General features: G+C 42.6%; 1 protein-coding gene and 1 pseudogene across 1 annotated transcript in view; one reads left to right on the top strand and one right to left on the bottom strand.

Annotated features, from left to right (window-relative positions):
- The window catches only part of Cct6b (chaperonin containing TCP1 subunit 6B), a 67,430-nt gene extending 46,666 nt beyond the window's left edge, over positions 1-20,764 (top strand). The window contains exons 11-14 of the mRNA XM_045159700.1: positions 12,524-12,657; positions 14,485-14,587; positions 20,065-20,137; positions 20,622-20,764. Of these exons, the coding sequence (XP_045015635.1) occupies positions 12,524-12,657; positions 14,485-14,587; positions 20,065-20,137; positions 20,622-20,694 (383 nt within the window). The 3' untranslated portion in view covers positions 20,695-20,764. The remainder of the gene's footprint in view (positions 1-12,523; positions 12,658-14,484; positions 14,588-20,064; positions 20,138-20,621) is intronic.
- A 5,505-nt stretch (positions 20,765-26,269) lies between these two features.
- On the bottom strand, positions 26,270-27,016 carry LOC101600957 (annotated as a pseudogene).
- Between the last annotated feature and the right edge of the window lie 482 nt (positions 27,017-27,498).

Below are 27,498 nucleotides of genomic sequence, written 5' to 3'. Positions count from 1 at the left end.
GTTGCAAACTCAATGACCCTCTTTCCAGCATTTCTTATACTCCACGATACCAGGTAGGTGCCAATTTGTTAATCCAGGGGGGAATAAAGCAGACTTTGAAGAACAGGACACTCATTGAGCACTCAGGCCCCTTCAAAAGAGCTGACATTCTTCCTGTTGCCCCAGCACAGGTCAGCTAGCCCAGTCTCAAAGGTTGTAATCTCTCAGTTGCAGCTGAATGGGCAACAGTTCACCCAAAGATTTTCCTTTCTGTGCCATATCCTTCTGCACACACCAGTTCATTTCTACGCAAAGCAACCCTGCACAACTTCTCAGGACATGGGCATAAGAGCAATCTTCTCACACAAACTGCTAGCCCAGTCCAGGCACAGCTCTTTCTCACCCTCATAAGCCAAACCTCACAGTCCATAGTTCTTACTGCATTCAGGTCTTGGAGCTCAGACCAGAATAGTCCATTAAGCTGTACTTACAGCACTGCAAGGCATCTCTTAGGCCAAGGTTTCAACTCCTTCCACATTCCTCTTGAAAATCAGCTACAAAAGGCTGAAGCCACATAGTCAGGTGTCTAGCAGCAATCCCACTCCTTGGTACCACTTTACTGTTGCAGTCCAGTTCGCATTGCTGTTAGAAATCACCCAACCAAGAGCAGCTTCTGGGAGAAAGAGATTTATTTTGGCTTACAGGCTTGAGGGGAAGCCCCATGATGGCAGGGGAAAACGATGGCATGAGCAGAGGGTGGACATCACCCCCTGGCCAACATAAGGTGGACTACAGCAACAGGAGGGTGTGCCAAACACTGGCAAGGGGAAACTGGCTATAAAGCCCATAAGCCCACCCCCAACAATACAGTCCCTCCAGGAGGCATTACTTCCCAAATATCCATCAGCTGGGGAGCTAGCATTCACAACACGTAGGTTTATGGGGGACACCTGAATCAAACCACCACACTGCTACATTGCTAAAAGTGTTTATCAGCTCTAACAGTTTTCTGATAGAGTCTTTAGGGTTCTTTATGTATAGAATCATATCATCTGCAAATAATGATAACTTGATCTCTTCCTTTCCAATATGTATCCCTTTTATGTGTGCCTTTTGCCTTATTACTATGGCTAAGACTTCCAGTACTATATTAAATAAAAGTGGGGACAGTGGACGCCCTTGTCTTGTTCCTGATTTTAGTGGAAAAGCTTAATTTTCTTCATTTGGTATTATGTTGGCTGTAGGTTTGTCATTAATAGCCTTAATTATGTTAAGATGTGTTCCTTCTGTTCCAAGTATCTGTGGGACTTTCACCATGAAGGGATGTTGGATTTTGTCAAATGCCTTCTACTTCAAGATGATCATGTGATTTTTGTCCTTCAGTCTATTTATATAGTGTATTACATTTATTGATTTGCATGTTTTTTTTTTTTTTTTTTTTTTGAGGTAGGGTCTCACTCTGGCCCAGGCTGACCTAGAATTCACTATGTAGTCTCAGGGTGGCCTTGAACTCATGGCATTCCTACCTCTGCCTCCCCAGTGCTGGGATTAAAGGTGTGCGCCACCACGTCTGGCTTGATTTGCATATATTGAACCGTCCCTGCATCTCTCAGATAAGGCCTATGTGATTGGGGTGAATGATCGTTTTGATATATTCTTCTTCTTTTTTTTTTTTTTTTTTTTTTTTAGGTAGGGTCTTGCTCTAGCCCAGGCTGACCTGGAATTCACTGTGTAGTATTAGGGTGGCCTTGAATTCATGGTGATCCTCCTACCTCTACCTCCCAAGTGCTGGGAATAAAGGCATGTGCCACCATGCCCAGCTTTGTTTTAATATATTCTTGTATTCTGATTGCTAATATTTTGTTGAGAATTTTTGCATCTATGTTTATGAGGGAGATTGGTCTGCAATTTTCTTTTTTTGTTCTATCTTTGTTTTTTTAAATTTATTTGAGAGCAACAGACACAGAGAGAAAGACAGATAGAGGGAGAGAGAGAATGGGCGCGCCAGGGCTTCCAGCCTCTGCAAACGAACTCCAGACTCGTACGCCCCCTTGTGCATCTGGCTAACGTGGGACCTGGGGAACCGAGCCTCGAACCGGGGTCCTTAGGTTTCACAGGCAAGCGCTTAACTGCTAAGCCATCTCTCCAGCCCTGTTCTATCTTGGTATGGTTTTGGTATCAGTGTGATGATGGCTTTGTAGAAGGTGTTTGGTAGTATTCCTTCCTTTTCTTTTTTTACTTTTTTAAAAAAAATTTTTATTAGCATTTTCCATGATTATAAAAAAATATCCCATGTTAATCCCCCCCCCCCCACTTTCTCCTTTGAAATTCCATTCTATTCCTTCCTTTTCTATTTTATGGAAAAGTTTGAGAAGCATTGGTATCATTTCTTCCATGAAGGTCTTGTAAATTTCACCAATGAATCCATCGGGCCTAGACTTTTTTTAGTTGGGAGATTTTTTTAATAAATTGAACCTGATCCTTAGGCTTCAGAAGCAAGTGCCTTAGCAGTTATGCCATCTCTCCAGACATGTTTAAAAAATTTTAATGTTGGGCTGGAAGGATGGCTTAGCGGTTTTAAGCATTTGCCTGCAAAGCTAAAATACTCAGGTTCTATTCCCCGGTACCCACATTAGCCAGATGCACAAGGGGGTGCACGTGTCTGGAGTTTGTTTGCAGTGGCTAGAAGCCCTGGTGTGCCCACTCTGTCTCTCTCTCTCTCTCTTTCCATGTCAAATAAATAAATAAAAATAAGATATCAAAAAAATTTAATGTTTAGTTAATAAGAAAAGTCAGTGAGTGGGAGATATCTCAATTGGTCAAGAAGTTGCCACACAAGTTTCAGGACCTATATTCAGGTTCTCAGTACCTATATGAAAACCAGGTGCATGGCTGTAGTCCAAGTTCTGGGGAGGAAGAGACAGAAGAATCCCTGAGAATTGCTGGTGAGATAGTCTAGTTGATCCTAACTAAAACATAAAATGAGGACTGGAGAGATGGCTTAGTGGCTAAGGAGCTTGCCTGTGAAGCCTAAGGACCCAGGGTTGTGCCAGATGCACAAGGTGGCATATGCATATAGAGTTTGCAGTGGCTAGAGGCCTTGGCATACCCATTCTCTCTCTCTTTTCCTCTCCTTCTCTCTCTCTAATAAATAAATAAAATAAAAACTTTAGAAAACATAAAATGGAAAATGTTTGAGAAAGATATCCAGTATTGACCTATGGCCTCCATATACTTGAATGCACATATGTGTGCACACATAACTCCTATACTCGCATACAAAATCATACAAGCAGTTATGCAGAAACCCATACACACATAATGCTAATGGATTTTGCCACATAGCAGCCTTTTAAATTATGGTATGTTTTGACTTTTAATATTTTATTTATTTATTTATGAATGAGAGAGAAAGAGACAGAGAGAAAGAGAATGGGCATGCCAGGGCCACATTGCATATGAACTCCAGACATATGTACTCCCTTGTGCAACTGGCTTACATGGGTCCTGGGGAATTGAACCTGGGTCTTTAGGCTTCACAGGCAAATGCCGTAACCCCTAAGCCATTTCCCCAGTCCCTGTATGTTGTGCTTTTTAAAGGAAGCTCACTTTGTTATAAAATTCTGTCATGTAGAAGTTGAAAGGTTCCACATAATTACAACAAAAGTTCTTAAAAAAATTTTGTGTTTTCCCATTTGCATATTAATGTATTTCTGCCTTTCTGAATTAAAATTATGGGTATAGTCCTAGCCAAGAAATCATGGTATTTTATTTCTTAAAAATATTTTATTAATTTATTTATTTGAGAGAGAGGGAGAGAGAAAGAGGCAAAGAAAAAGAGAGGGTGGGCATATCAGGGCCTCCAGCCACTGTAAACAAACTCTAGATGCATATACCACCTTGTGCATCTGGCTTACATGGGTCCTGGAGAGTTGAACCGGGATCCTTTGGTTTTGCAGGCAAACGGCTTAACCACTAAGCCATCTCGATCCAGCCCAATCACAGTATTTTATTTTATTTTATTTTATTTTATTTTATTTTATTTTATTTTATTTTATTTTATTTTATTTTTTTGGTTTTTCGAGGTAGGGTCTCACTCTGGTCCAGGCTGACCTGGAATTAACTCTGTCATCTCAGGGTGGCCTTGAACTCATGGCAATCCTCCTACCTCTGCCTCCCAAGCCAATCACAGTATTTTAAAGTTATGTATAAACAGCTGACAAAATTAGGAGCTACACAGTTGGGCATGTATTGTGGAACATGTTTGTAATCTCAGCACCCAATAGAAGGAGAGGAAGACCCCAATTCAAGAGTCCAACTGGGCTACATAATGAACTCTTGTCTCATACAAAGTAAAAATAATGTGCCTTTTGTCAACCACATATCAAACATCTTGTGCTGAGGCCTGACAACAGAAACTAATGGGAGGAAGCTAGTCAGACACTGCCTGGAGTCCTTCCATTCAAGAAGTGTGCATTGCACAAAGGGTAACTTCTTTGGTCACCGTGAGGATGGGAATGAGTGAAATGTTGTGCTGGTGACAAGATGGATTGTTCCTAAGCATGCAGACTAGAGCCAGTTAAGACTACCTTCCTTGGGTGTCAACTTAAACTAGGGCCCAAGGGATGAGAAAATGTTGCTCAGTGAGCAGGCGGCCATTCTGTATTTGCTTCCTGACTGCAGCCATGATGAGAGCTGCTCTGTTCCATGGCCCAAACTGGCTCTGTGGATGGCTGTGTTCTATTGTCCAGACCAGCTCTGTGGATGGCTCTGTTCTGTTGTCTAGACCAGCTCTGTGGATGGCTCTGTTCCATGGCCCAGACTGGCTCTGTGGATGGCTCTGTTCCTTGTCTCAGCTGTGGTGAACTGGCATCTCTCAAACTGTGAGCACAAATGAATCATTCCTTCCTTGAGTTGTAATGTCAGGTGTTATGTCACAGCATGGGGGAAGTTCACTAGTCTCCCATATACCATGTCTCTTCTCTTCCCAAACACTTCTTTGTTTAATAAGATATTTATTTATTTATATATGAGAAAGAGAGAAAGGGGGGGAGAGAGAGAAAGAGAGAGAGAGAGAGAGAGAGAGAGAGAGAGAGAGAGAGATTGAAAATGGGTGCACCATGGCCTCTAGCCACTGAAACAAACTATAGATGCATGGGCCACCTTGTACATCTGGCTTAAATGGGTGCTAGGGAATTGAACCTGGGTTGTTAGGCTTCACAGGCAAGTAAGTACCTTAACCATTAAGCCATCTCTCCAGCCTCAAACACTTCTTTGCTCATGCTGTTTATCTGAGTCTGTCCCCTGTCTCCTTCACTAATAGAATAACTCCCTGAGAGCTGGAACTGGCCTCCTTCATGTTGGCTCTATCCCCAGTGCTCAGAACAGGGTAGGGAATCTGAGGTCATTCTGGGTAAATGCTGCTTCTCACACTGAATAGAGATTTAGAGTCATTCCTACTTCTTTGTCTTAAAGAAGCTGGCAACTTAAAGTGGTCAGTACAGTTTCCCTGCAGTGTGGTCAGCTCTTCCAGCAGGCCCCGAGGCTATGCACAATATACTCTTCCTTGACCCAGTACAGGTTTGAGATTACAGAGAGGAAGGAAATGAGACTGATGGCCATGGCCAGGAAAGCCAGTGTAGGGAACTTCAAACTCGGTCCCCCCAAATCCTCCTGTCCCTGGCCTCCAGCTTGCCACAGATGAATACCCTCTCTCCCACCCATGCCATGCCTGCACCCTCCATATACAACTGGTTTTCTTGAATGATGCTTTTTTTTCCAAATGCCAAGAGTCACTGGTGTCAAAAGATCGCCACCAATACGGAGCTCAGTGTAGGTCATAATCCCCATCCCCTGGCCACTCCTATTACATCACAAAGAGGCAGGGAATCAGAGGGACTGTGACTGCTCAGTAAGCCCATTAAGCCTCGAGGGAGGCTTGTGGATGCGAGTTTCTGGACAACGATCAGTGAGTAGCTGAACTATTTGAGTGTTGCAGTAAAGAGAGGAGAACTACTGTGAGCTGAGACATTGTATCACTGGACAGAATCTACAAGGGTCTAAGCCCTGGTCTCCAGGATCTCTGGAGACAGAAATAAATTCTCCGTTGCAGAGCCTGCCAACAATGAGCGGCAGAATATTACACTACTGTGTGAGCCACCAGAGGTGGGCGTATCCATTCTGTGAGTCCGCCAGTAAGGTTTTGATTGCAGTTCAGGATGCTGAACTCCTGAGGAGGGCCCCAGGCAGCAGAAGAAAACAGGGTGATCTTCATCCTAACCAGATACCACCCACTCCCATCAACCAACACGGAGTGATGAAACCTGGCCATTGCCTCCGGCTTATAACATCAGCTGGAGAAGTCGCGACCTCTGACCCCAGTACTCAGGCAATGAAGACTGGATACAAGAATCTACATAAGGACAGGAGGATGACTGAAGAACACCACAAGACCTCATCTTAAAAGACCCTCCTTCAAGCGATTGGTGTCTGGTAGTGACCATCTAGAGCCACTGATACCACTGGAGAGCCAGTCACAGGCAGGAGAGTGGTCCTGTTTGACAAGGCCAGCACACAAATGGCCAAAGATCACAAGCTACACGTGAGCCGGCAGGCCGGGAAGCAAAGGCTGACCACTGAAGGGAAGTCATTTCAGCAGCCAACTAACACCCAAGAGGTGTGGAAGCACTGCTGTGAAGGAAGTGGAGATAGAGAAGAAAGGGGCTGGCCACAACGAGAGGACAGAGCACAGAACCAAACGACTGACCTCCAGGGGCATGTACTAACTGGTATCAAGATCCTGCTAAAATGCAGGCAGACAATTCAATCAAGTGGGCAGGAGCTGCAGGTTGAACAGCAGCCTCCAAAGAACAAGTACATGAAAACAGAGAGAAGTGACAAGGACTGTGAGCTACCCACCCAGGTACTAGCACCCTAAAGCAAACCGAGACTGGTAAGGAAGAAGGAGAGCCAGGAGATAAAGAGCTCCGCCAAAGAACAGTCGGAGATGCACCCCAGCATGGGCACAAGGAAGCTGCAGCCTCTGGCTCAGAACTGTCAAAGAGTTGAGAAGAGGCCCCCGATAACCTATAAGCTGAGTCCTAGCAAGGAACAGTGGAGTCCAATTATCCTGGGTACCCCCATCATGCCAGCTGAGTGGAACACAAGAGCAGAAACTTTAAAGAAGTCCTTGAACAACGTTCAAGAATGGGCTCCGGTGTGGGTGGGTCAGGAAACACCCACTCTGCATCATAACTGAAAGGACTGGTTCATGGGGAGCCCTGTGCCACAGGCTAGTCTTCATTTCCAGGTCTACAAGAAACCCCTGCATAGAAGGAAGAGCTGCCTGGACTGCATGGTCCACACAGGTAACTGACCCTCATGAGGGGAGATCACCTTGTTGAGCCTGTGTGTTGGTCTCACAAGTGAACCCTGTGAAAAAGGAACTGGATTCTAGCCTCTGGGGGTAAGCATCTTGCCCATTGGGGTCAGCAAGGCTAGAGGAGGCACTTAGAACTATGTAGAAAGGCCACCATAGGTCACCTTCATCCTAGAGAGACACTACATGTGACATCTTACAGCTAGCTGAACCTTAGCTAGGTGTGGCTTGGGAATCTCTCTAAACTATTGTAAATAAAAAGAAATAAACCTAGAAGTGTTACCAGAAAAGAAATTCATTAAAGTGAAAAAGCTAAACAATGAGCAATTGAAGACTGGGTTATTGTTTGGGCCATTACTTATAAATGTGTGGCTGAATTTGATAATGTTGCCTGTGGCCTCTTTCAGAGTACGGAAATACTGGTCACTTATTTGTTATTGACATATTACTTTATTTTGATGAAATGTATCCAAAACATCAATCAACAGAAAAAAATGTATACACAAGAACAAATACATACACATATGAGCATCTGTCTGCACACTCACATGTACCCATACATGGGAGCACACACATATTTACAATATGAAAAGAAAAATGTAACTATTGTTTTCAACCCTGTGTACCTATAAATGATATAGCTGGATTATTATGTTTCTTTGTTGATATGATTTTTATAATTGTAAAGATATAATTTTTGCTTGTTTATGTTGCTGTAAAAATAAAACCTTTACTTTCTTTTGGCTTGGGGCATGGAATTGGCTTCCAGGGTAGTTAACATGCTATAGTGGCTTCCAAGAGAGTCTAGATGCCAGAAGATGGAGGCGAGCCCCTCAAAGACCACCAGGCACTGAGGGCTCCCTGTCATGCCTAAACGGGAGCCTTTGGAGGTGGAAACGGCCTGCCTGTCCTAGGTCCCTGCCAGCCTGCAGAGTTTAGACAGGGGGCACCTGTCTTCTCCATAAGCTTCATTTCTTCATCTAGGAAGTGCTTTTCTCCTGGAAGTCAGGGCTGGGTTTTCTGTGCAGGGAGAACAAGGGCATGAAGACCCAAAAGGGCTTGGCTCCGGTTAGGCTTCAGGGTTGCAGAGGCCAGCACAGGCTCCGGGAAGCTCCCTGACTCTTCAGGAGAAGGCCCGGCAAGGGGCGAACATCACACTACTGGCCTGCTCTCCGCCAGCCCCGGGGAGGTGCACAGCCCAGGCTTTCCCTCGCTGCGTCTTCCGCGAGCACGTAGACATCGGGGTGTGGCGGGTGTGGTAGGAGGCCTGCAGATGCACATTGCAGGACAGTGTCCAGCAGTCTTCTGTCAGTGCAACTGCTCTGATGAGTCCATGAGATCATGGTGAGAGGGCAGTGAGGAGCAGTGCACACACAAGCACATGCACACGCACACATACAGGCATGCGTGAACACGCACTCACACACACAATGGTCACTGGTTCTGAATGCAGAAGACAGGTGAGAAGGCATTTTCAGGGAGTGCTACTGGAGGAGAGCTTGTGAGGTAGGTGGAAACTGGAAGAAAAGGAGCACCCAGGTCTGTGTCATCCAAGAGTTGTTAAAGTAAGAGTTCGTAGGGCCATGGGGAGCTGTGCTCTTTAGTTTGAATTCCTACATAACAGTATGTGGTCAGTTTTTAAGTATCAAAAGAATTAAATACAGTTTTAAAACTTTGAGTTTCACACTGATTTGTCCTAAGAATATTAGCTACATATTTTATAAGAAAAAATCACTTTTTACAAGTGGTTGAATGATTTACTGAACAAAATTCAACTCATTAACTCCATACTAACATCTTAAGTAGGGTATAAAGGACTGTGATATCTACAGATTTAAAATTTTTTATTTATTTATTTGAGAGAGACAGACACAGAGACAAAGACAGATAGAGGGAGAGAGAGAGAATGGGCGCGCCAGGGCTTCCAGCGTCTCCAAACGAACTCCAGACGCGTGCGCCCCCTTGTGCATCTGGCTAACATGGGACCTGGGGAACCGAGCCTCGAACCGGGGTCCTTAGGCTTCACAGGCAAGCGCTTAACCGCTAAGCCATCTCTCCAGCCCATATCTACAGATTTTAAAAAATATTTTTGAGAGAGAGAGAGAGAGAGAGAGAGAGAGAGAGAGAGAATGGGCATGCCAGGGCCTCCTGGCACTGCAAACAAACTCCAGACACATGTGCCATTTTGTGCATCTGGCTTACATGGAAACTAGGGGATAAAATACGGCTTGTCAGGAGTTCTAAGCAACTGCCTTTAATGGTTAAGCCATCTCTCCAGCCCCACTTGCTGATTTTTAAATTAGTTCACTTTCTAGGCAGTAAGTGCCCTCTGCAAACCAAGTATTTTACTGGGTACTCCAATGAACTAGGAAAAAGTCTGTATTTTGAGTTTGTATGTGTGTGGGAGAAGTCTAATCTTTGAATCTCATTGACTCTGATGACCAGTTATGGATCAACTTCTGTTTCCTGGTCATGGTTTAGCATTTTTCTCTAATTTTATACATTCCAAAAGGGATAAGAGATCCTAGTTCTGCACAAAACCCAATGAGGTTAGAACTCCTTAAAAATGAAGAGCTGCTTGGTTACCCATCAGAACTAGATGGCAAAACCCTATTGATGAAGACTGCATATACTTGGGCTTCAGGTCACTAAGAAATCAAGCTGGTGCTGAGCTGGAAACATCCTCTGTAGATTAGCTGTCAAGATGTTTCAAAGACCTATGCAGCCTTTGGGGGAAGAAAAGTCATAATGGTGTCCAACAGTGGACTCTACAAGCTTTGCAGCTGGCCAGCCAGGGCAAATGTACGAACTGGTGCAATGGTGACATATCTGTTATGGAGAAACAAACTGTTCTCTGCTTGGACTTAAGGCATGCTTCACAGGAGGAAATTCCTGCCTGGTACTGAAAACCTAATCAAAAGTCCAAGGTCTGGGAGGTCATAAGCTCTTACAGAGTAATGGCTATAGTTGGTTAGTTAAATGGATATATTATGCCCACCTAGCTGTCCTCCAAATACTTGTGTTTATGCTCATATATTAAGGCTACTATCCCTTTTCATCAGAGAAACTTTTCAGATGTCAGTGACCACTAGGGTGACTCAAACTCACCCAAGTGTTGAGAAGTGACAGTGGAGTATTCAGTATTGAGATGTCTCTATTATACCCTTTGTTGTAGACAGCTTCATGTCTCTGGGATAAACATCCAAACAGGGCACAGTTTAGGGGAGGGAGGGGTTTATTTTAGGCTTACAGACCCAGGAGGGAAGTTCCATCAATGACAGAAGAAGCTGTTTCCATATATCCAATCAAAAAGAAGCTACCAAACAGCCTGTAAAAACCAAATGCAGTAAGCACAAATGGGCACCAAGCAGCAGGGACCCGCTCCAGAGCTCAGGCTGCCCTGCATACCCTGGGCTGGAAATCAAATCTGCCCACAAACACACATGAGGTCAGAATCCACCCACAGAGAACCTCCTCCAGCCAGGTGGCCAGAGACCCAGTTATACACTTTGATAAAGCACCTGAGTCTATGGGGACACACATTCATACCCTCCAAGGCTCAGGGTCCATTGCAGAAGAGGGAGTGGGAAGAATGTAAGAGACAAAGGCTGAGGAGGAGTGCTGACAATACTGTCTTCCAGACACAAAGTGACCTTGATATTCATGACCTCATAGTGGCTTACCTACACAAGACATGCATAATAGGAGTGAAAAAATGATGGCATCAAAATAGAAGAGAGACTAGTTGGAAAAATGAAGATATTCGGTGGATGGGGTCTTATGAGTGGGAATAGAGAGGACAATAGGAAGGGATTATGATCATTTTATTTTGTTTATATTTACAGAAATTGTCAATACAAAAGCTAAAAAAATTGAAGAGCTTAAACTTGGCAGGCCTAGTTTGAGCTGATTCTTCTGAGCTTGGTTACAGGGAGCTCCTCTATCCTGGTCTTCCTACTCTCTCACACATTGCTAAACTGTTCCTGTTCCCCCAGGGCTTGCTGCATCTCTTTATGCTACTACACCAAAGATCTTCCACAGGCGATGAGAAGGGAATGCATTTTCACTAATCAGTAGGGAGGAGAAACTGGTGATAACTCTGGGTGAGGGTGGTCTGCCTCCTGGTTGTTGTCTTCTGGGGGTTTGAAATACTGTGTGAAGAGGACTGGGGACCTGCAGGAGTGGCAGAAAGTGTCGTGGGACCTGATATGAACATCATGATGTCAGTAAATGGTCTTGGAAACATTGCTGGTCAGTATGGTGTCTGACACCTTCTGTTTTCTACCAAGGACTTCAGTGGAAATCCATCCCCAAGGAAGCACAGCTGGAAGGTCCCAGGAGTTTGTCAGAACCTTCTGCTGGGTTTAGGATCTTCATCTTTCCTTCCTTCTGTGAGCTGCAGAGCTGGCAACTTTATAAAGTCATGGTTCCCAGATGTCGAAGGGACTTAACAAGATCTTTTGCTCATTATCCTCTTTCTCCTAATTTTTCTTTAAAATTATTTTTTTATTGACAACTTCCATAATTAGATAATAAACCATGATAATTCTCTCCCCTCCTGTACTTTCACCTTCACAAATCTACTCTCCATCATATCACTTCCATCTACATTAATCTCTCTTTTATTTTGATGTCATCATCATTTTTCCCTACTAAGGTCTTGTGAAGGTAGTGCTAGGCACTGTGAGGTCATCGATATTGAGGCCAATTTCTGGCTGGATAATTGTGTTGTAAGCAATCCTATTTTTCTTTTGGCTCTTACATTCTTCCCACCACCTCTTCTGCCATGGACCCTGAGCCTTGTAAGATATAATAGAGATATTTCAATACTGAATACTCCTCTGTGACTTCTCAGCACTATGGTGTCTCTCGGATTATCCCAGAGCTCACCACCATCTGAAAAGAGAATATCTACTTTTATTTGGTAGGGTATAAACAATGAAGAAAGGTATTTGTAGGCAGCTATTTGTACTGTGTTTAATTATTTAAGTTCAAAATGTTTTAACTGAGTAATTACTGATCTGTGGAATTTATTTTGTTTCTATGGATTATTTAAATGCATTTCTAAGGTGGGAGAAATAATCGAACACATTTGTGCAGCAAATTGCTTTTTTCTCTGCCCTTTTCCTGCATAGTGTGCCTTGACATAATTTTTTTTCCCTATAGGCTGTGTGGTTCCAGGAGCTGGAGCAGTTGAAGTAGCGATAGCTGATGCTCTGGTTACATACAAGCATAGTGTTCAAGGAAGAGCTCGTCTTGGAGTAAAAGCTTTTGCTGATGCCTTACTTATTATTCCCAAGGTACCATCATCTTACTGGCCAGATAACTAGCTAGACCTAAACATGCTTGGTTGCAAATTGCTTATACTATCTCACACTTCACAGTGTAGAAATATGGGTATGAATTTGCATTTTCTACCACAGTTTTCTGTTAGATATTTACATCTCCAGCAGAGAAGCTTTTGGGATAATAGCTTAGTATTCTCTTGGGAGCCTCATGAGATCATCAAATTATTCCTTTGCATCCTTGTTTTGAGCTTCAAAAGTATCTCCAAAAGTTTCCTTCAGAAATGGTTCATTATCAACCAATCATAAGAAAAAGCATAGAACTTAAATCTTTGCTAGACTTTCATATAGATCTTTATTTTGTTGGTGGTGTCCAAAATGTTAACCACTTCAAACTGTGGAGACTTCAAGCTGCTTAGCATTACCAAATACTGTTAGTTTGCATTTGTTGTTGCCATGACTTATAGGTAAGAAGAGAAGCTAGATTGTTTTTCCATGTAGTAATAGGACAGAGAGCTGTAATTCCTTTCTTGTTGCCTTCATTTAGTTGTTAACTACTTAGAAATATAGAAAACTATTTAAAATATGCTGTTATCATGAATTAAAACATTACTGGAAATGCTGGCAAATATTTAAATAACTTATATTAATTTTGTTGATAATTTATGGGCTGTAGGTAAATAAGATACTTATTTTTGTTTTCCTCAAAGCAAACAGTCATTAAGTAATGGTGCTGTTGTTAGCTCAAATTGTGACCATGGTATACACTGATGGTACCTTTTCTTCATCAGCTGTTGGTCTGGAAATGAGCCAGGTTTGGAGTACAGGTATCTCCATGCCACTGGTCATGGCTCTCCTGAAGTTGAGGGACACAAGATGCTGCAAATATGCTGCTTTCCTTTAGCAAACACATAGGAAGAACTGGAGGACATGTTGTAGAGTGACTAGAGGAAAAAAAAAAACTTATCTTTTTTTGGGCTAGGGAGATAGCTCAGTGGTAAAGCACTTGCTTGCATAGCTTGAAGACCCAGGTTCAGTTCCCCAGGACCCACATGAAGTCAGATGCACAAAGTGGTACATGGATCTAGGGATCATTTGCTGCACCAGGAGGTCCTGGAATTTCCATACTCATTCTGTCTGTCTCTTTCAAATAAATAAGTATATTTAAATATTTTTATTAAGAGGGAGGGAGGGAGAGAACATATGGGCATACCAGGGCCTCTTGCAACTGCAGATGAACTCTAGATGCCTGTTCTACTTTGTGCAACTGGCTTTACATGGGTCCTGGAGAATTGAACCCTGGCCATCATGCATGTGCTTTTAACCACTGAGCCATCTCCCCAGGCCCAAAATGTTTTTTTCTTTTTTAAATAATCTTTGTAAGGAAAGAAATTAATGTAGTGAAGATAGGTGAATGCTAGTGCCCTCAGAATTTAGTATAATGTTCATGGGGGGAATGTTTAAGTATAAAATCGACTAGATAGATAAAATAATACTTTTAGATTAAGAATAAAAATCCTTTTTATATTTTTTATTTGTAAGGAGAGTGAATGAATGAAAAAATATAGGCATATTGGGGCCTCCAGCTTCTGCAATCCATTTTGTGCATTTGGCTTTATGTGGGTTGGAGAATTGAATCCAGGTCATTAGGCTTTGCAGGTAAGCACCTTAACCACTGAACCATCTCTCCAGCCCCAAGATTAGAATTCTTCTGAAGGAGACCATTACAATTTTATGGTTCTGTGTTTTCGCAAGACCAAAGAATGATGCTTTATTTTTACATTCAATTTTCAAATGTATATGAAAGCATTCTGCATTTATACTTATTTTGTATTTATATAGGTTTTGGCTCAGAATGCTGGTTATGACCTGCAGGAATCACTGATAAAGGTTCAGACTGAGAAGTCAAAATCAAAACAACTTTTGGGCATAGACTTGAATACAGGTAAGAAATTGAGGCACAATTAGCTGCTTAATAAACAAATTATTCTTCTGTGGGTGGAGGATTCTTTAAAATTTGGATGCCTTTAATTTACTTTTGGACAGTTTGGATTTAGAGCCACTTAGAAGGTGCTTCTTGAGTTAGCATACCACAGAGATACTTGCATATCCATTATTATTGCTGCACTATTCACAATAGCTAGGAAACAGAACCGGCCTAGATATTCACCAGCAGAAGAAGGCATAATGAAATGTGGTACATATACTCAATGGACTTTTATTCAGCAATTAAAAAAAGGAAGCTGGGTGTAGTAGAACATGTCTTTAATCCTATCACTTGAGAGGCAGAGGTGGGAAGATTGTTGTGAGTTTGAGGCCAGCCTGGGACTACAGAGTGACTTCCAGGACAGCCTGGAGTAGACTGAGACCTTACCTTAAAACAAAACAAAACAAAACAAAACAAAACAAAACAAAACAAAAACAGCTTGGCATGGTGGTGCATGCCTTTAATCTCAGCATTTGGGAGGTAGAGGTAGGAAGATCACCACGAGTTTGAGGACATTCTAAGACTATATAGTGAATTCCAGGTCACCTTGAGCTAGAGTGAGACCCTATCTCAAAAAACAAAAAAATTTTTTATTTAAAAAAAAAGAAAATAAAAGTGAAATCACGACATTTACAGGAAAATGGATGGAAGTAGAAATCGTTGTTAGGCAAAATAAGCCAGACTTTAGAAAGAAAAATACTACATGTTTTTCTTTTTTCTTTTTTTTTTAATTTTTATTTATTTTTTATTTTTTTGCAGGCAAGCACCTTAACCACTGAGCCATCTCTCCAGCCCTGTTCAGTGCATTTTTAATTTTATTTTTATTTTTTATTTATTTATTTATTTATTTATTTTTTTTTTTTAATTTTTATTAACATTTTCCATGATTATAAAATATATCCCATGGTAATTCCCTCCCTCCCCACCCCCACACTTTCCCATTTGAAATTCCATTCTCCATCATATTACCTCCCCATTACAATCATTGTAATTACATATATACAATATCAACCTATTAAGTATCCTCCTCCCTTCCTTTCTCTACCCTTTATGTCTCCTTTTTACCTTACTGGCCTCTGCTACTAAGTATTTTCATTCTCACGCAGAAGCCCAATCATCTGTAGCTAGGATCCACATATGAGAGAGAACATGTGGCGCTTGGCTTTCTGGGCCTGGGTTACCTCACTTAGTATAATACTTTCCAGGTCCATCCATTTTTCTGCAAATTTCATAACTTCATTTTTCTTTACCGCTGAGTAGAACTCCATTGTATAAATGTGCCACATCTTCATTATCCACTCATCTGTTGAGGGACATCTAGGCTGGTTCCATTTCCCAGCTATTATAAATTGAGCAGCAATAAACATGGTTGAGCATGTACTTCTAAGGAAATGAGATGAGTCCTTTGGATATATGCCTAGGAGTGCTATAGCTGGGTCATATGGTAGATCAATCTCTAGCTGCTTTAGGAACCTCCACACTGTTTTCCACAATGGCTGGACCAGATTGCATTCCCACCAGCAGTGTAGAAGGGTTCCTTTTTTTCCACATCCCCGCCAACATTTATGATCATTTCTTTTCATGATGGTGGCCAATCTGACAGGAGTGAGATGGAATCTCAATGTAGTTTTAATCTGCATTTCCCTGATGACTAGTGACGTAGAACATTTTTTTAGATGCTTATATGCCATTCGTATTTCTTCCTTTGAGAACTCTCTATTTAGCTCCATAGCCCATTTTTTGATTGGCTTGTTTGATTCCTTATTATTTAACTTTTTGAGTTCTTTGTATATCCTAGATATTAATCCTCTATCAGATATATGGCTGGCAAAGATTTTTTCCCATTCTGTAGGTTGCCTCTTTGCTTTTTTCACTGTGTCCTTTGCAGTGCAAAATCTTTGTAATTTCATGAGGTCCCAGTGATTAATCTGTGGTTTTATTGCCTGAGCAATTGGGGTTGTATTCAGAAAGTCTTTGCCAAGACCAATATATTGAAGGGTTTCCCGTACTTTTTCCTCTAGCAGTTTCAGAGTTTCAGGTCTGATGTTAAGGTCTTTAATCCATTTGGACTTAATTCTTGTGCATGGCGAGAGAGAAGAATCTATTTTCATCCTTCTGCAGATATATATCCAGTTTTCCCAACACCATTTGCTGAAGAGGCTGTCTCTTCTCCACTGAGTATTTTTGGCATTTTTATCGAATATCAGGTGGCTATAGCTACTTGGGCTTACATCTGGGTCCTCTATTCTGTTCCACTGATCTACATGTCTGTTTTTGTGCCAGTACCATGCTGTTTTTGTTACTATGGCTCTGTAGTATAGGTTAAAATCAGGTATGGTGATACCACCAGCCTCATTTTTGTTGCTCAGTATTATTTTAGATATTCGAGGTTTTTTGTGATTCCAAATGAATTTTTGGATTGTTTTTTCTATTTCCATGAAGAAAGCCTTTGGAATTTTGATAGGGATTGCATTAAATGTGTAGATTGCTTTAGGTAAGATTGCCATTTTCACAATATTGATTCTTCCAATCCAGGAACAAGGGATGTTTCTCCACTTTCTAGTGTCTTCTGCAATTTCTCGCTTGAGTGTTTTAAACTTCTCATTGTAGAGATTCTTTACTTCCTTCATTAGGTTTATTCCAAGGTACTTTATTTTTTTTTGATGCAATTGTGAACGGGAGTGATTCTCTGATTTCATCCTCTGTGTTTTTGTTGTTAGCATATATGAAGGCTACTGATTTCTGTGTATTTATTTTGTATCCTGCTACATTGCTGTAGGTTTTGATCAGCTCTAACAGTTTGCTAGTAGAGTCTTTAGGGTCCTTTATGTATAGAATCATGTCATCTGCAAATAATGATAACCTGATCTCTTCCTTTCCAATTTGTATCCCTTTTATGTGTGTCTCTTGCCTTATTGCTATGGCTAAGACTTCCAAAACTATATTAAATAAAAGTGGGGACAGTGGACACCCTTGTCTTATTCCTGATTTTAGTGGAAAAGCTTCCAGTTTTTCCCCATTTAGTAATATGTTGGCTGTAGGCTTGTAATAAATAGCCTTTATTATATTGAGATATGTTCCTTCTATTCCCAGTCTCTGTAGGACTTTTATCATGAAGGGATGTTGGATTTTGTCAAATGCTTTCTCTGCATCTAATGAGATGATCATGTGATTTTTATCCTTCAACCCATTTATGTAATGTATTACATTTATAGATTTGCGTATGTTGAACCATCCCTGCATCTCTGGGATAAAGCCTACTTGGTCAAGGTGAATGATCTTTTTGATATACTCTTGTATTCTGTTTGCCAATATTTTGTTGAGAATTTTTGCATCTATGTTCATGAGGGAGATTGGTCTGTAATTTTCTTTTTTTGTTCTATCTTTGCCTGGTTTTGGTATCATGGTGATGCTGGCCTCATAGAAGGAGTTTGGTAGAATTCCTTCTTTTTCTATTTCCTGGAAAAGCTTAAGAAGCAATGGTGTTAGCTCTTCCTTAAAAGTCTGGTAAAATTCAGCAGTGAATCCATCTGGGCCTGGGCTTTTTTTAGTTGGGAGATTATTGATAACTGTTCGGATCTCCATGTTTGTTATAGGTCTATTTAAGTGATTAATCTCATTTTGATTTAATTTAGGTAGGTCATATAGATCAAGGAAATCATCCATTTCTTTCAGATTTTCATACTTTGTGGAGTATATGCTTTTATAGTATGTCCCTATGATTTTTTGAATTTCTCTGGAATCTGTTGTGATGTTACCTTGTTCATCCCTGATTTTATTAATATGTGTCTCTTCTCTCTTTCTTTTGGTCAGATTTGCTAAGGGTTTATCAATCTTGTTTATCCTTTCAAAGAACCAACTCTTTGTTTCATTAATTCTTTGGATTGTTCTTTTTGTTTCTATTTCATTAATTTCTGCCCTAATCTTTATTATTTCTTCCCGTCTACTGATTTTTGGTTTGCCTTGTTCTTCTTTTTCCAAGGCTTTAAGATGAAGCATTAGGTCGTTTACTTGCAACCTTTCTAATTTCTTAATATAGGCACTTAAGGCTATAAGTTTACCTCTTAGAACTGCCTTCATTGTGTCCCAGAGATTTTGGTATGTTGTGTTCTCATTATCGTTTGACTCTATAAAGTTTTTGATTTCTTCATTGACCCATTCATCATTTAGTAGTGTATTGTTTAGTTTCCATGATTTTGTGTATGCTCTATAGCCTTTCTTGCTACTGATTTGTAGTTTAATTCCATTGTGGACTGATAGAATGCAAGGAATTATTTCAATTATGTTTTTCAACATATGCAGAACCTAGACTTAAAATTATACATGTAGCTGAGCGTGGTGGCACACGCTTTTAGTCCCAGCACTTGCTAAGCTGAGGTAGGAGGAGGATTGCTGTGCATTTGAGGCTAGCCTGGGCCAGAGTGAGCCTCTGCTTCAAAACCCTTTTGTCCAAAAAAAAAGATATACGTGCATGATTATGTGTGTGTTGTGTAGGTCATGAAACTAGAAGATGATCAAGTAAAGGAAGAAAGACCATCAGGGAGGGAGGGAAGAGGGTAATGGAATACATGTCACATGCAATTAGAGGGAGGATAGACTATTTGAAGGAAGTTAGCCATGTGGGAAACTGGGAATAAGAGTTCTAGTGAGAGAGCAGCCAACAGAAAATCCAGGTATGATAATTAAGAGGATAAAAAGGAGGTGACAGGTGATCCGTCAGATCATGCAGTGGCATGTGGGTTAGTCTAAGGACTTCGGCTTCTTTCCCTGCAATAAGTAGGGAGCAATTTGAAGCAGAGATGTGACATTGATTACATTGACAACTCTGCACTCTGTGCAGAGGAGTTAGCTGAACAAGTGGCAGGTTAGAATTGCTACTAACTGTGTTGGGAAAGACTAAATAGAGCAGGTTTTAGGTGGAGGGAATATCAGCATTCAAAGTTTCGGCAATGTCAAGTTTGAAGTACCTGTAGTCTTTTGGAGAAAATGGTTAGTTAGATGTATGAGTCTGGAGCTCAAGAAAAAGATGAGGGTTGGAGGCAAAAACTTGAGAGTCATCATGATGTATATAATTTAAATCCAGAAAACTGCATGAGATCACCAAGGGATGTAGAGAGAAGAGGAGGGTCTGGGACTGACACTGTGGGTGCCCCAACAGCAAGAGCTCAGAGAAGGAAAGGAGCCACTCATGCAGAAGACAGGAAAGTGAGGTGTCTAGGTGAAGAAAATCTGTGGAGGCTATGACCAGCTCTGTTAAGTGCTGCTGCTAGATAAGGCCGCTGGATTTAGCAGCATAGAGGTCACGGATGACTGATAAAAGCAGTTTTGTAACATGTTCAATATTGTTAGAATATACTGATGAACATTGACAGAATATAATAAGATTATAGTATTAAAATGTGTTTTTTTTTTTTTTTTTGTTTTTTACTTTGCAGGAGAGCCAATGGTGGCAGCAGAAGCAGGAGTTTGGGATAATTATTGTGTGAAAAAACACATGCTTCACTCTTGGTAAATTAGAAATAACATAGAGAAATATCATTAAGAATAGAATTGATAACTGAAAATTTCTCATTTTTGTCATCCTACGGTGGAAAAATTGTTACGCACATGAAATTGTGTGGTAGTTTCTGTTACATCACCATCCTTTTTATATTTTATTTGTAACAGTGTAAGTTATCAGAAAAGTTCACCTTAACCTTACTGTTTGAGGGCAAGGGGAACTAGAAAACTTATAACATAGTATACCGTCTGTATACTGAGAAGGATCAAATGACATGCCAAAAATAAACTGTTTTGTTGGAGTATAAATTAGGTTTCCACCTTGTCAAAAAAGGTGTTGAAATGATAATACAAGGATTGATGTTTGTATGTAAAATATTTTTGTTTCATAAAATCTCATACCAATGTACTTCAAGGAAAAAGTGTCTTTCATAAATGAAGATTGCTGCAAGTGCGGTTTCCTGGATTTGCTCACTCTCGTCTTTTTCCATAGCACACTGATTGCCAGTAACATTCTCCTGGTTGATGAAATTATGAAAGTTGGGATGTCTTCTCTCAAAGAGTGATTGAATTCAAAATCAACTCACCTGAAAGACAAGATTCAGTACCCAGTACATCCAACCGCTGTTATATAGTCTGAGCCATTCTTAACTTTTACGAAATAAATGTGGTGCATCTTTTGTTCTCAATAGTTTCGAATATCCTTCATCAAATGAAAAGAACACAAATATTTTCAAAGTAAAGAAATAATGGAATATTTTTTTCTGAGTCCTAACTCCTGTGATATAGACTAATTCAGTTTTCATAAAATAAAACCCATTAGGGCTGGAGAGATGGCTTAGCGGTTAAGCGTTTGCCTGTGAAGCCTAAGGACCCTGGTTCGAGGCTCGACTCCCCAGGACCCACATTAGCGAGATGCACAAGGGGGCGCATGTGTCTGGAGTTTGTTCGCAGTGGCTGGAGGCCCTGGCGCACCCATTCTCTCTGTCTGCCTCTTTCTGTCTATGCCTGTCGCTCTCACATAAATAAATAAAAATGAACAAAAAAATTAAAAAAATAAAAATAAAATCCATTAGATCTTATACCCCTGGGTAAGTTTTCATTAATCAAGCCTAGGGCACAGGTTTTAGAGAACCCACATCACTTTCTAATTTATCAAAGATTATAAATGTAGTAAGATACAATGTTTTATTTTCTCTCAAAAGTCTCAAAAGTCAGTAATTTCTTGCTGCCTTTCTTTTTACAAATAATCCTCTGTAAGTATAGGTTTGGGTTGTGCTGATTTAGAATACATGGTTCAATTTATTTAGCATATAGCTTATTATAGTTTGTCATATTTTTTCTTTTTTCTTTTTGGATAGGGTCTGGCTGTGTTACTCAGGTTGTCCAGGAACTTTCATTCCTACAGATTCAGCTTCCTGGGAGCTACTATTAAAACCTGACCTCCCCTCTCCCTCTCCCTGTCCCCCTCCCTCTCTCTTTCTGTCTCTCTCTCTCTCTCTCTCTCTCTCTCTCTCTCTCTCTCTCTCTCTCTCAGAGAGACAGAGAAACAGACAGAGAATGAGAATGGGCACACCAGGGCCTCAAGCTTCTGTACACAAACTGCAGACTCATGTCACAGTGTGCATCTAGTGTAATGTGGATACTGGGGAAATGTTAGGCTTTGCAGGCAAGTGTCTTAACTGCTGAGCCATCTCTCCAGCTGCAACCTGGCTCTTTTCAACAGCCTGTGAGGCCACACTGGATCAGATAGCTCTGATGGATGGCGAGACAGTCCCATCTGGAAAGGTAGGGGTTGTCAGCATCACGTCTAGGCAATCCTCGGTTTGGGTTCAAATGCAGCTGCTCCTTATGGACACAGTAGTACTATTTGTCAAACAATCTATCTATTGTCCTTACTATTAGTGGGTTCTTTGTGCTTAACATTTTGGCATGGATCCAATTGATAAGAAGCTTTTTTTTTTTCCAAGGTAGGCTCTTGCTCTAGCCCAGGCTGACCTGGAATACACTATATAGTCTCAGGCTGGCCTGAACTCATGGCAGTCCTCCTACCTTGACCTTCCAGTGCTGATATTAAAGACATGTGCCGCCATGCCTGGCTAAGGAGCTTCTTTTGACCATTTGAAGCCTTGGTTGAAAATCTACCTTGTATGTGTGTATGCATGTATGTGCAGGCATGTGCATGCCACTTTGTGCAATGTCAGAGACAACAGGTGTTGCTCTCTGCTTTCCACCTTATTTGAGGCAAGGCCTCTTGTTCAGTGCTGCTTTTGGCATGTTAGCTGGCCCACAAGAAATGATGGACTCATTTGTTAAGGGGATTTTCTCATCTGCTTCTCTTCTCACTGTAAACACACTGGGGGTTACAAGCACACTACAGCCTCTGGCTTTGCATGCATTCTGGGGATCTGAACTTGGGTGTCCTGCCTTGTACAGCAAATGCTTTATCCATTGAACTCTCCACCACATAAACCTATAATTTTATTGCCTATTTCCTCTATCTAATATGTTATCAATATCTTTAGGAGTCAGTAACTCCTAAACTTTCCTACATGACACTTCATTATAAGACTACATTTCAAACTAGAATACTTATTCTGTATTTTTTTCCATTATAAACAGTGGTCTTTTAAAGCTTGTGCCTTATTCTTTTATATGCCTTTTGATATGACATGCAATAGTTCAAGACATATTTTTCTTTCTTTTTGGTTTTCCAAGGTAGGATTTCTAGCTCAGGCTGACCTCCACCTCCCCAGTGCTGAGGTTAAAGGCATGCACCATCACGCCTGGCTTTAAGACATATTCTTTAAAAAATATATTTTGCGCTGCAGGGATGGCTTAGATATTAAGACACTTGCCTATAAAGCCAAAGGACCCAGGTTCAATTCCCCAGGACCCATGTAAGCCGGATGCACAAGGTGGCACATGCATCTGGACTTTGGTTGCAGTGGCTGGAGGCCCTGGCATACCCATTGTCTCTCTCTGTGCCTCTCTAAAAAATTATATCCATGTGTATACACACACACACACACACACACACACACACACACACATAAAGGTTTATAAAAATATATTTTAATTTTGGCTTTTTGGGATGGGGTCTCACACTATAGCTCAGGCTGGCCTCAAACTGGTGGTGATGCCCCTGACTCAACCTTTTGAATACTGAGATAACAGTTGTGAGCCACCAAGCCCCACTATTCGAGACCTTAACTATGCAAAATGTCTAAGCCATGGAGCAAGTAGTTGAGACTTGGTCTTGTGATGTAGCCCAGGATGGCCTTATGCTTGCTGTTCTGCTTCAACCTTCCAAATGCTTGTGCCAACCATAGGCAGCTGAGATATGTTAAATATGCAAAAAGGACTGAGAACAATAAACATCTCTGTACCCTCTATAGCTTTATCTAATAACATAGTGCCATATTTGTTCTGGATTTTCTTCAAGGGAATATGAAAGTATCGATGTTATAGTATCACTTTCCCTCACTCTATTCTCACTGTATGTTCTTATCCTTTCTTCCTGAAGGTAGTCTTTGACATTGTACACTTTCTAAAGCTCTTAGTATAGGGGCCGAGGATGTAGCTTAGTTGGTATGATGCCTGCCTAGCATGCACAAAGCCCTAGGTTCAAGGCCTAGCACCACATGAACTCAATGTAGTGGCGCACACCTGTAATCCCAGCCTTGGGGAGGTAAGGACGGATCAGACATTCAAGTTATCCTCAGCTACATAGTTTGAGGCCAGCCTGGGCTACGAGAGGCCCTGTCTTTAAAATATTAAAAAAGAATGCTGGGTATGGTGGCACACACCTTTAATTCCAGCACTCTGGAGGCAGAGGTAGGAAAATCACCATGAGTTCTAGGCTATACTGAGAATACAGAGTGAAATCCAGGTCAGCCCAGACTAGAGTGAGACCCTACCTCAGCCCCCCCAAAATTAAAGAAAAAACATATCTGTGACAATATCAAATATTATTTTGGGTTTTGAAGATAAAATTATTTTGTAGGTACTTTTGCTATTTATATTTGCCACTTAATCGTTCTGAAATTGAATGTATGGGCATACCAGGACTTTCTGCTGCTGCAAATGAACTCCAGATGCATGGGCCACTTTGTGCTTTTGGCTTTACATGGGTACTAGTATGTCAAACCTCGGCCATAGGCTTTGCAAGCAAGTGCCTTTAACTGCTGAACCATCCCTCCAGCCCTTTCAGTGCATTCAACAAAATACTTAATTCCCGTTTAAAGTCTTGTCAGTCTATATACACTATACTAAAGACACAGGAAGATGGAGCCCCTAGCAAAAATATGCATTTCAGTTTTGGAAATTGTTCAGACACTGAGGGAAGCTGCACTCTCAGTACCAGATCTGGGCAGGGTGGGGACAAGGTGTGTGGCCAAAAGGGTCAGAGCCTGGGCCCTACAGGGAGCATCCCTGTGCCAGGATCTGTTGAGCCAGGGTGGGACCCCAGCAGTGGCAGGACGGACAGCAGGCTGTCCCTTTTCAGGCCATTTCCTCCCAGAGATGTGGTCAAAACAGTAAGATCTCTGGGGAAGGGGCCCAGACAGGATCCAAGAAGCCAGGACTTCAAGCCCAGTCCTCCCACCACTCTGACTAGGGCTGGTCCCCCTCCCTGAAGGCCTGAGTGGGCTCTGCCTTGTGCTGTGCATGGTGTTCCAGGCTGAGCTCAGCCTCTGGCCTCAGATGAGTGTTTCTCCATGCAAATGTTTGAGGGGCAAGGCCAAAGGGTGGCTGTATTCAGCCCCCTCCCTTCCACTGTGCAGTGGGAGTTCAGTGACCAGGCAGGTGGCAAACAGAGGGAGAGGGCAGCAGAGCTGCTGGGACACATGGGTGTCAGGAAGGAGGACAGGACGGTACCCAGCAGCTCTGGCTGTGAGTGGGTGTTTCATACCCTCCCTGGCCTCTGACTCTGGGACCTAAGTGGAGGACCAGCATCCGAGTCAAGTATGCTATTCCCTCCAGCCAACCTCCACTTCCCTTCTCTTCAGTGGGGTCTTGGGACTCCATCTGGAGGAAATCCCACCTTTCCATGGCCAGTGCTTCAGCCCTCAGGTAAGCATCTGGTTCTTTTTTGTAATGTTTATTTATTTATTTGAAAGTGACAGACAGGGCTGGAGAGATGACTTAGCAGTTAAGCGCTTGCCTGTGAAGCCTAAGGACCCCGGTTCGAGGCTCGGTTCCCCAGGTCCCACGTTAGCCAGATGCACAAGGGGGCGCACACATCTGGAGTTCGTTTGCAGAGGCTGGAAGCCCTGGCGTGCCCATTCTCTCTCTCTCCCTCTATCTGTCTTTCTCTCTGTGTCTGTCGCTCTCAAATAAATAAATAAATAAATAATTAAAAAAAAAAAGAAAGTGACAGAGAAAGAGGGAGAGAGAGAGAGAGAACGGGCACGCCAGGGCCTCCAGCCACTGCAAATGAACTCCAGATGCATGTGCCCCCTTGTTCATCTGGCTAACATGGGTCCTGGGAAATCAAGCCTTGAACCGGGGTCCTTAGACTTCACAGGCAAGTGCTTAACCATTAAACCATCTCTCCAGCCCAGCATCTGGTTCTTGGCTGGGGCCCAGGGCAGTAGTCCACTGTATTATGCAGCAGGAACCCTGTGATCATGACCATAAGCTGAGAAGTGACCCCAGTCAGTCCAGGCCAAGCTTTCCAGGAAGCCAGACCTGGAGAGCTTAGGATTTCTTTGGATGGCCCAAGTCTTTGTTTGAAAAGAGAGAAGGCAGGCAGGGATAGGACAGGCACTGGGCCCCAGGGCAGGGCAGGGCAGGGCAGGGACTGCTCCCAGGGAGGTGAGTAAAGGCAGAGGTGCTGATCTAGGCTGCTGGTGAGACAGACAGGGATAGATATGGGGACAGACAGACAGGAAGAAGAGGAGGAAGACAACGCCACTAAAGGTGAGGCAGAAGAGCAGGGGATTAAGAGGGAGACAACAGGAACAGAAAGGGGGGCTGTGGGGAACACTGGGCAGGGAAGGCAGGAGGCAAGGCCATGTGAGTTAGGAGTATGAGCGGGACCCTGCCACTCAGGCTATGCTGACTGCATGCAGGCTGGTCCATGGAACAGTCCCATAGCTGGGCCTATTGGGGGGGGAGGCGTGGCACGGGGCTGCTGCCTTAGTACATGTCCTTGTGGATCTCCCGGGGCTGAGGATGCAGCAAGGTTTCACTCTCCACCTTCTTCAGCCACGGCATCAAGTGGGCACGCTCAGGGGCTCGTTGCTGCAGGTCAGCCATCTACAGTAGCTGGCTGTCAGGGTGGTTGAGCTACAGGTGGAATCCTGGATAGCTTCCATCTGTGACGCATTCATGAAGCCTGGACCCTCTCCAAGCAGAATAATGGCTGTGAGGTCTTAGAAGCACCAGGGCACTGTTATCAAATTCCAGCACATTGAACTTGATAGGCACGCTTGAACTTGGGTTCAGTGATGTCACTGAAGGGCTTGCAGAAGGCTGCACAGAAACTCGTGGGTGACAAAGCCACGGCTACCCTTCACCAGCAACCCGTCTTTGTTGGTTGATGGGGGCCAGCGTGGCAGAGATGGCCTCATGCAGACCGTACTTGGAAGAGTCACCTGGTTGTGGAGGAAGAGGCTGCTGACCTTGGGCGCTCTTGGCAAACTTGGTGAGTTCACACAGTCTCCACTGTGGTACACCAGCAGTGCTTGAGGATGGCCCTGCTGATCTTGTGAGGCAGCAGGCCGCTCGCTAGCTGTTTCCGCAGCAGACCGTTCTCCTCCTGCTACAGGGTCTCAATGTCGTGGGTCACAGAGGGCATGGTGTGTGGCTGTACTTGCTGGCGAGAATGCTGTGAGCCTCCTTTTTGGTCCTGTCGAAGTTTTTCAGGAAGGCGTTGCAGCACATAGGAAGACAACCTTTGGCGACAGTGCTGCAGCTTGGCCTCTTCTGATCGTGATTGCATCTCTTTGGAAGGTTACCTCCCTTTCTTTTTATGCGGGGAAAGATGGGACTGGTACTCCTTAAAACTTACTAGAGGGCTGGAGAGATGGCTTAGCGGTTAAGCGCTTGCCCGTGAAGCCTAAGGACCCCAGTTCAAGGCTCGATTCGCCAGGACCCACATTAGCCAGATGTACAAGGGGGCGCACGCATCTGGAGTTCATTTGCAGTGGCTGGAGGCCCTGGCATGCCCATTCTCACTCTCTCTCTCTCTCTTATATAAATAAATAAACAAAAAAAATAAATAAAAAACTTACTAGAACATAGCCGGACATGATGGCTTGTGCTTGTAATCCTAGCATGTGGGAGGCTGGGATAGGAGGATTGTTGTGAGCTTGAAGCCAGCCTGGTATACAGAGTGAGTTCCAGGTTAGCCTGGAGAGATAAGA

Source organism: Jaculus jaculus, chromosome 9 (genome assembly GCF_020740685.1).
Source record: "Jaculus jaculus isolate mJacJac1 chromosome 9, mJacJac1.mat.Y.cur, whole genome shotgun sequence".
NCBI lineage: Eukaryota > Metazoa > Chordata > Mammalia > Rodentia > Dipodidae > Jaculus > Jaculus jaculus.
Note: the sequence above shows the minus strand (reverse complement) of the source record. Positions and strands in the feature narration are given on the sequence as shown.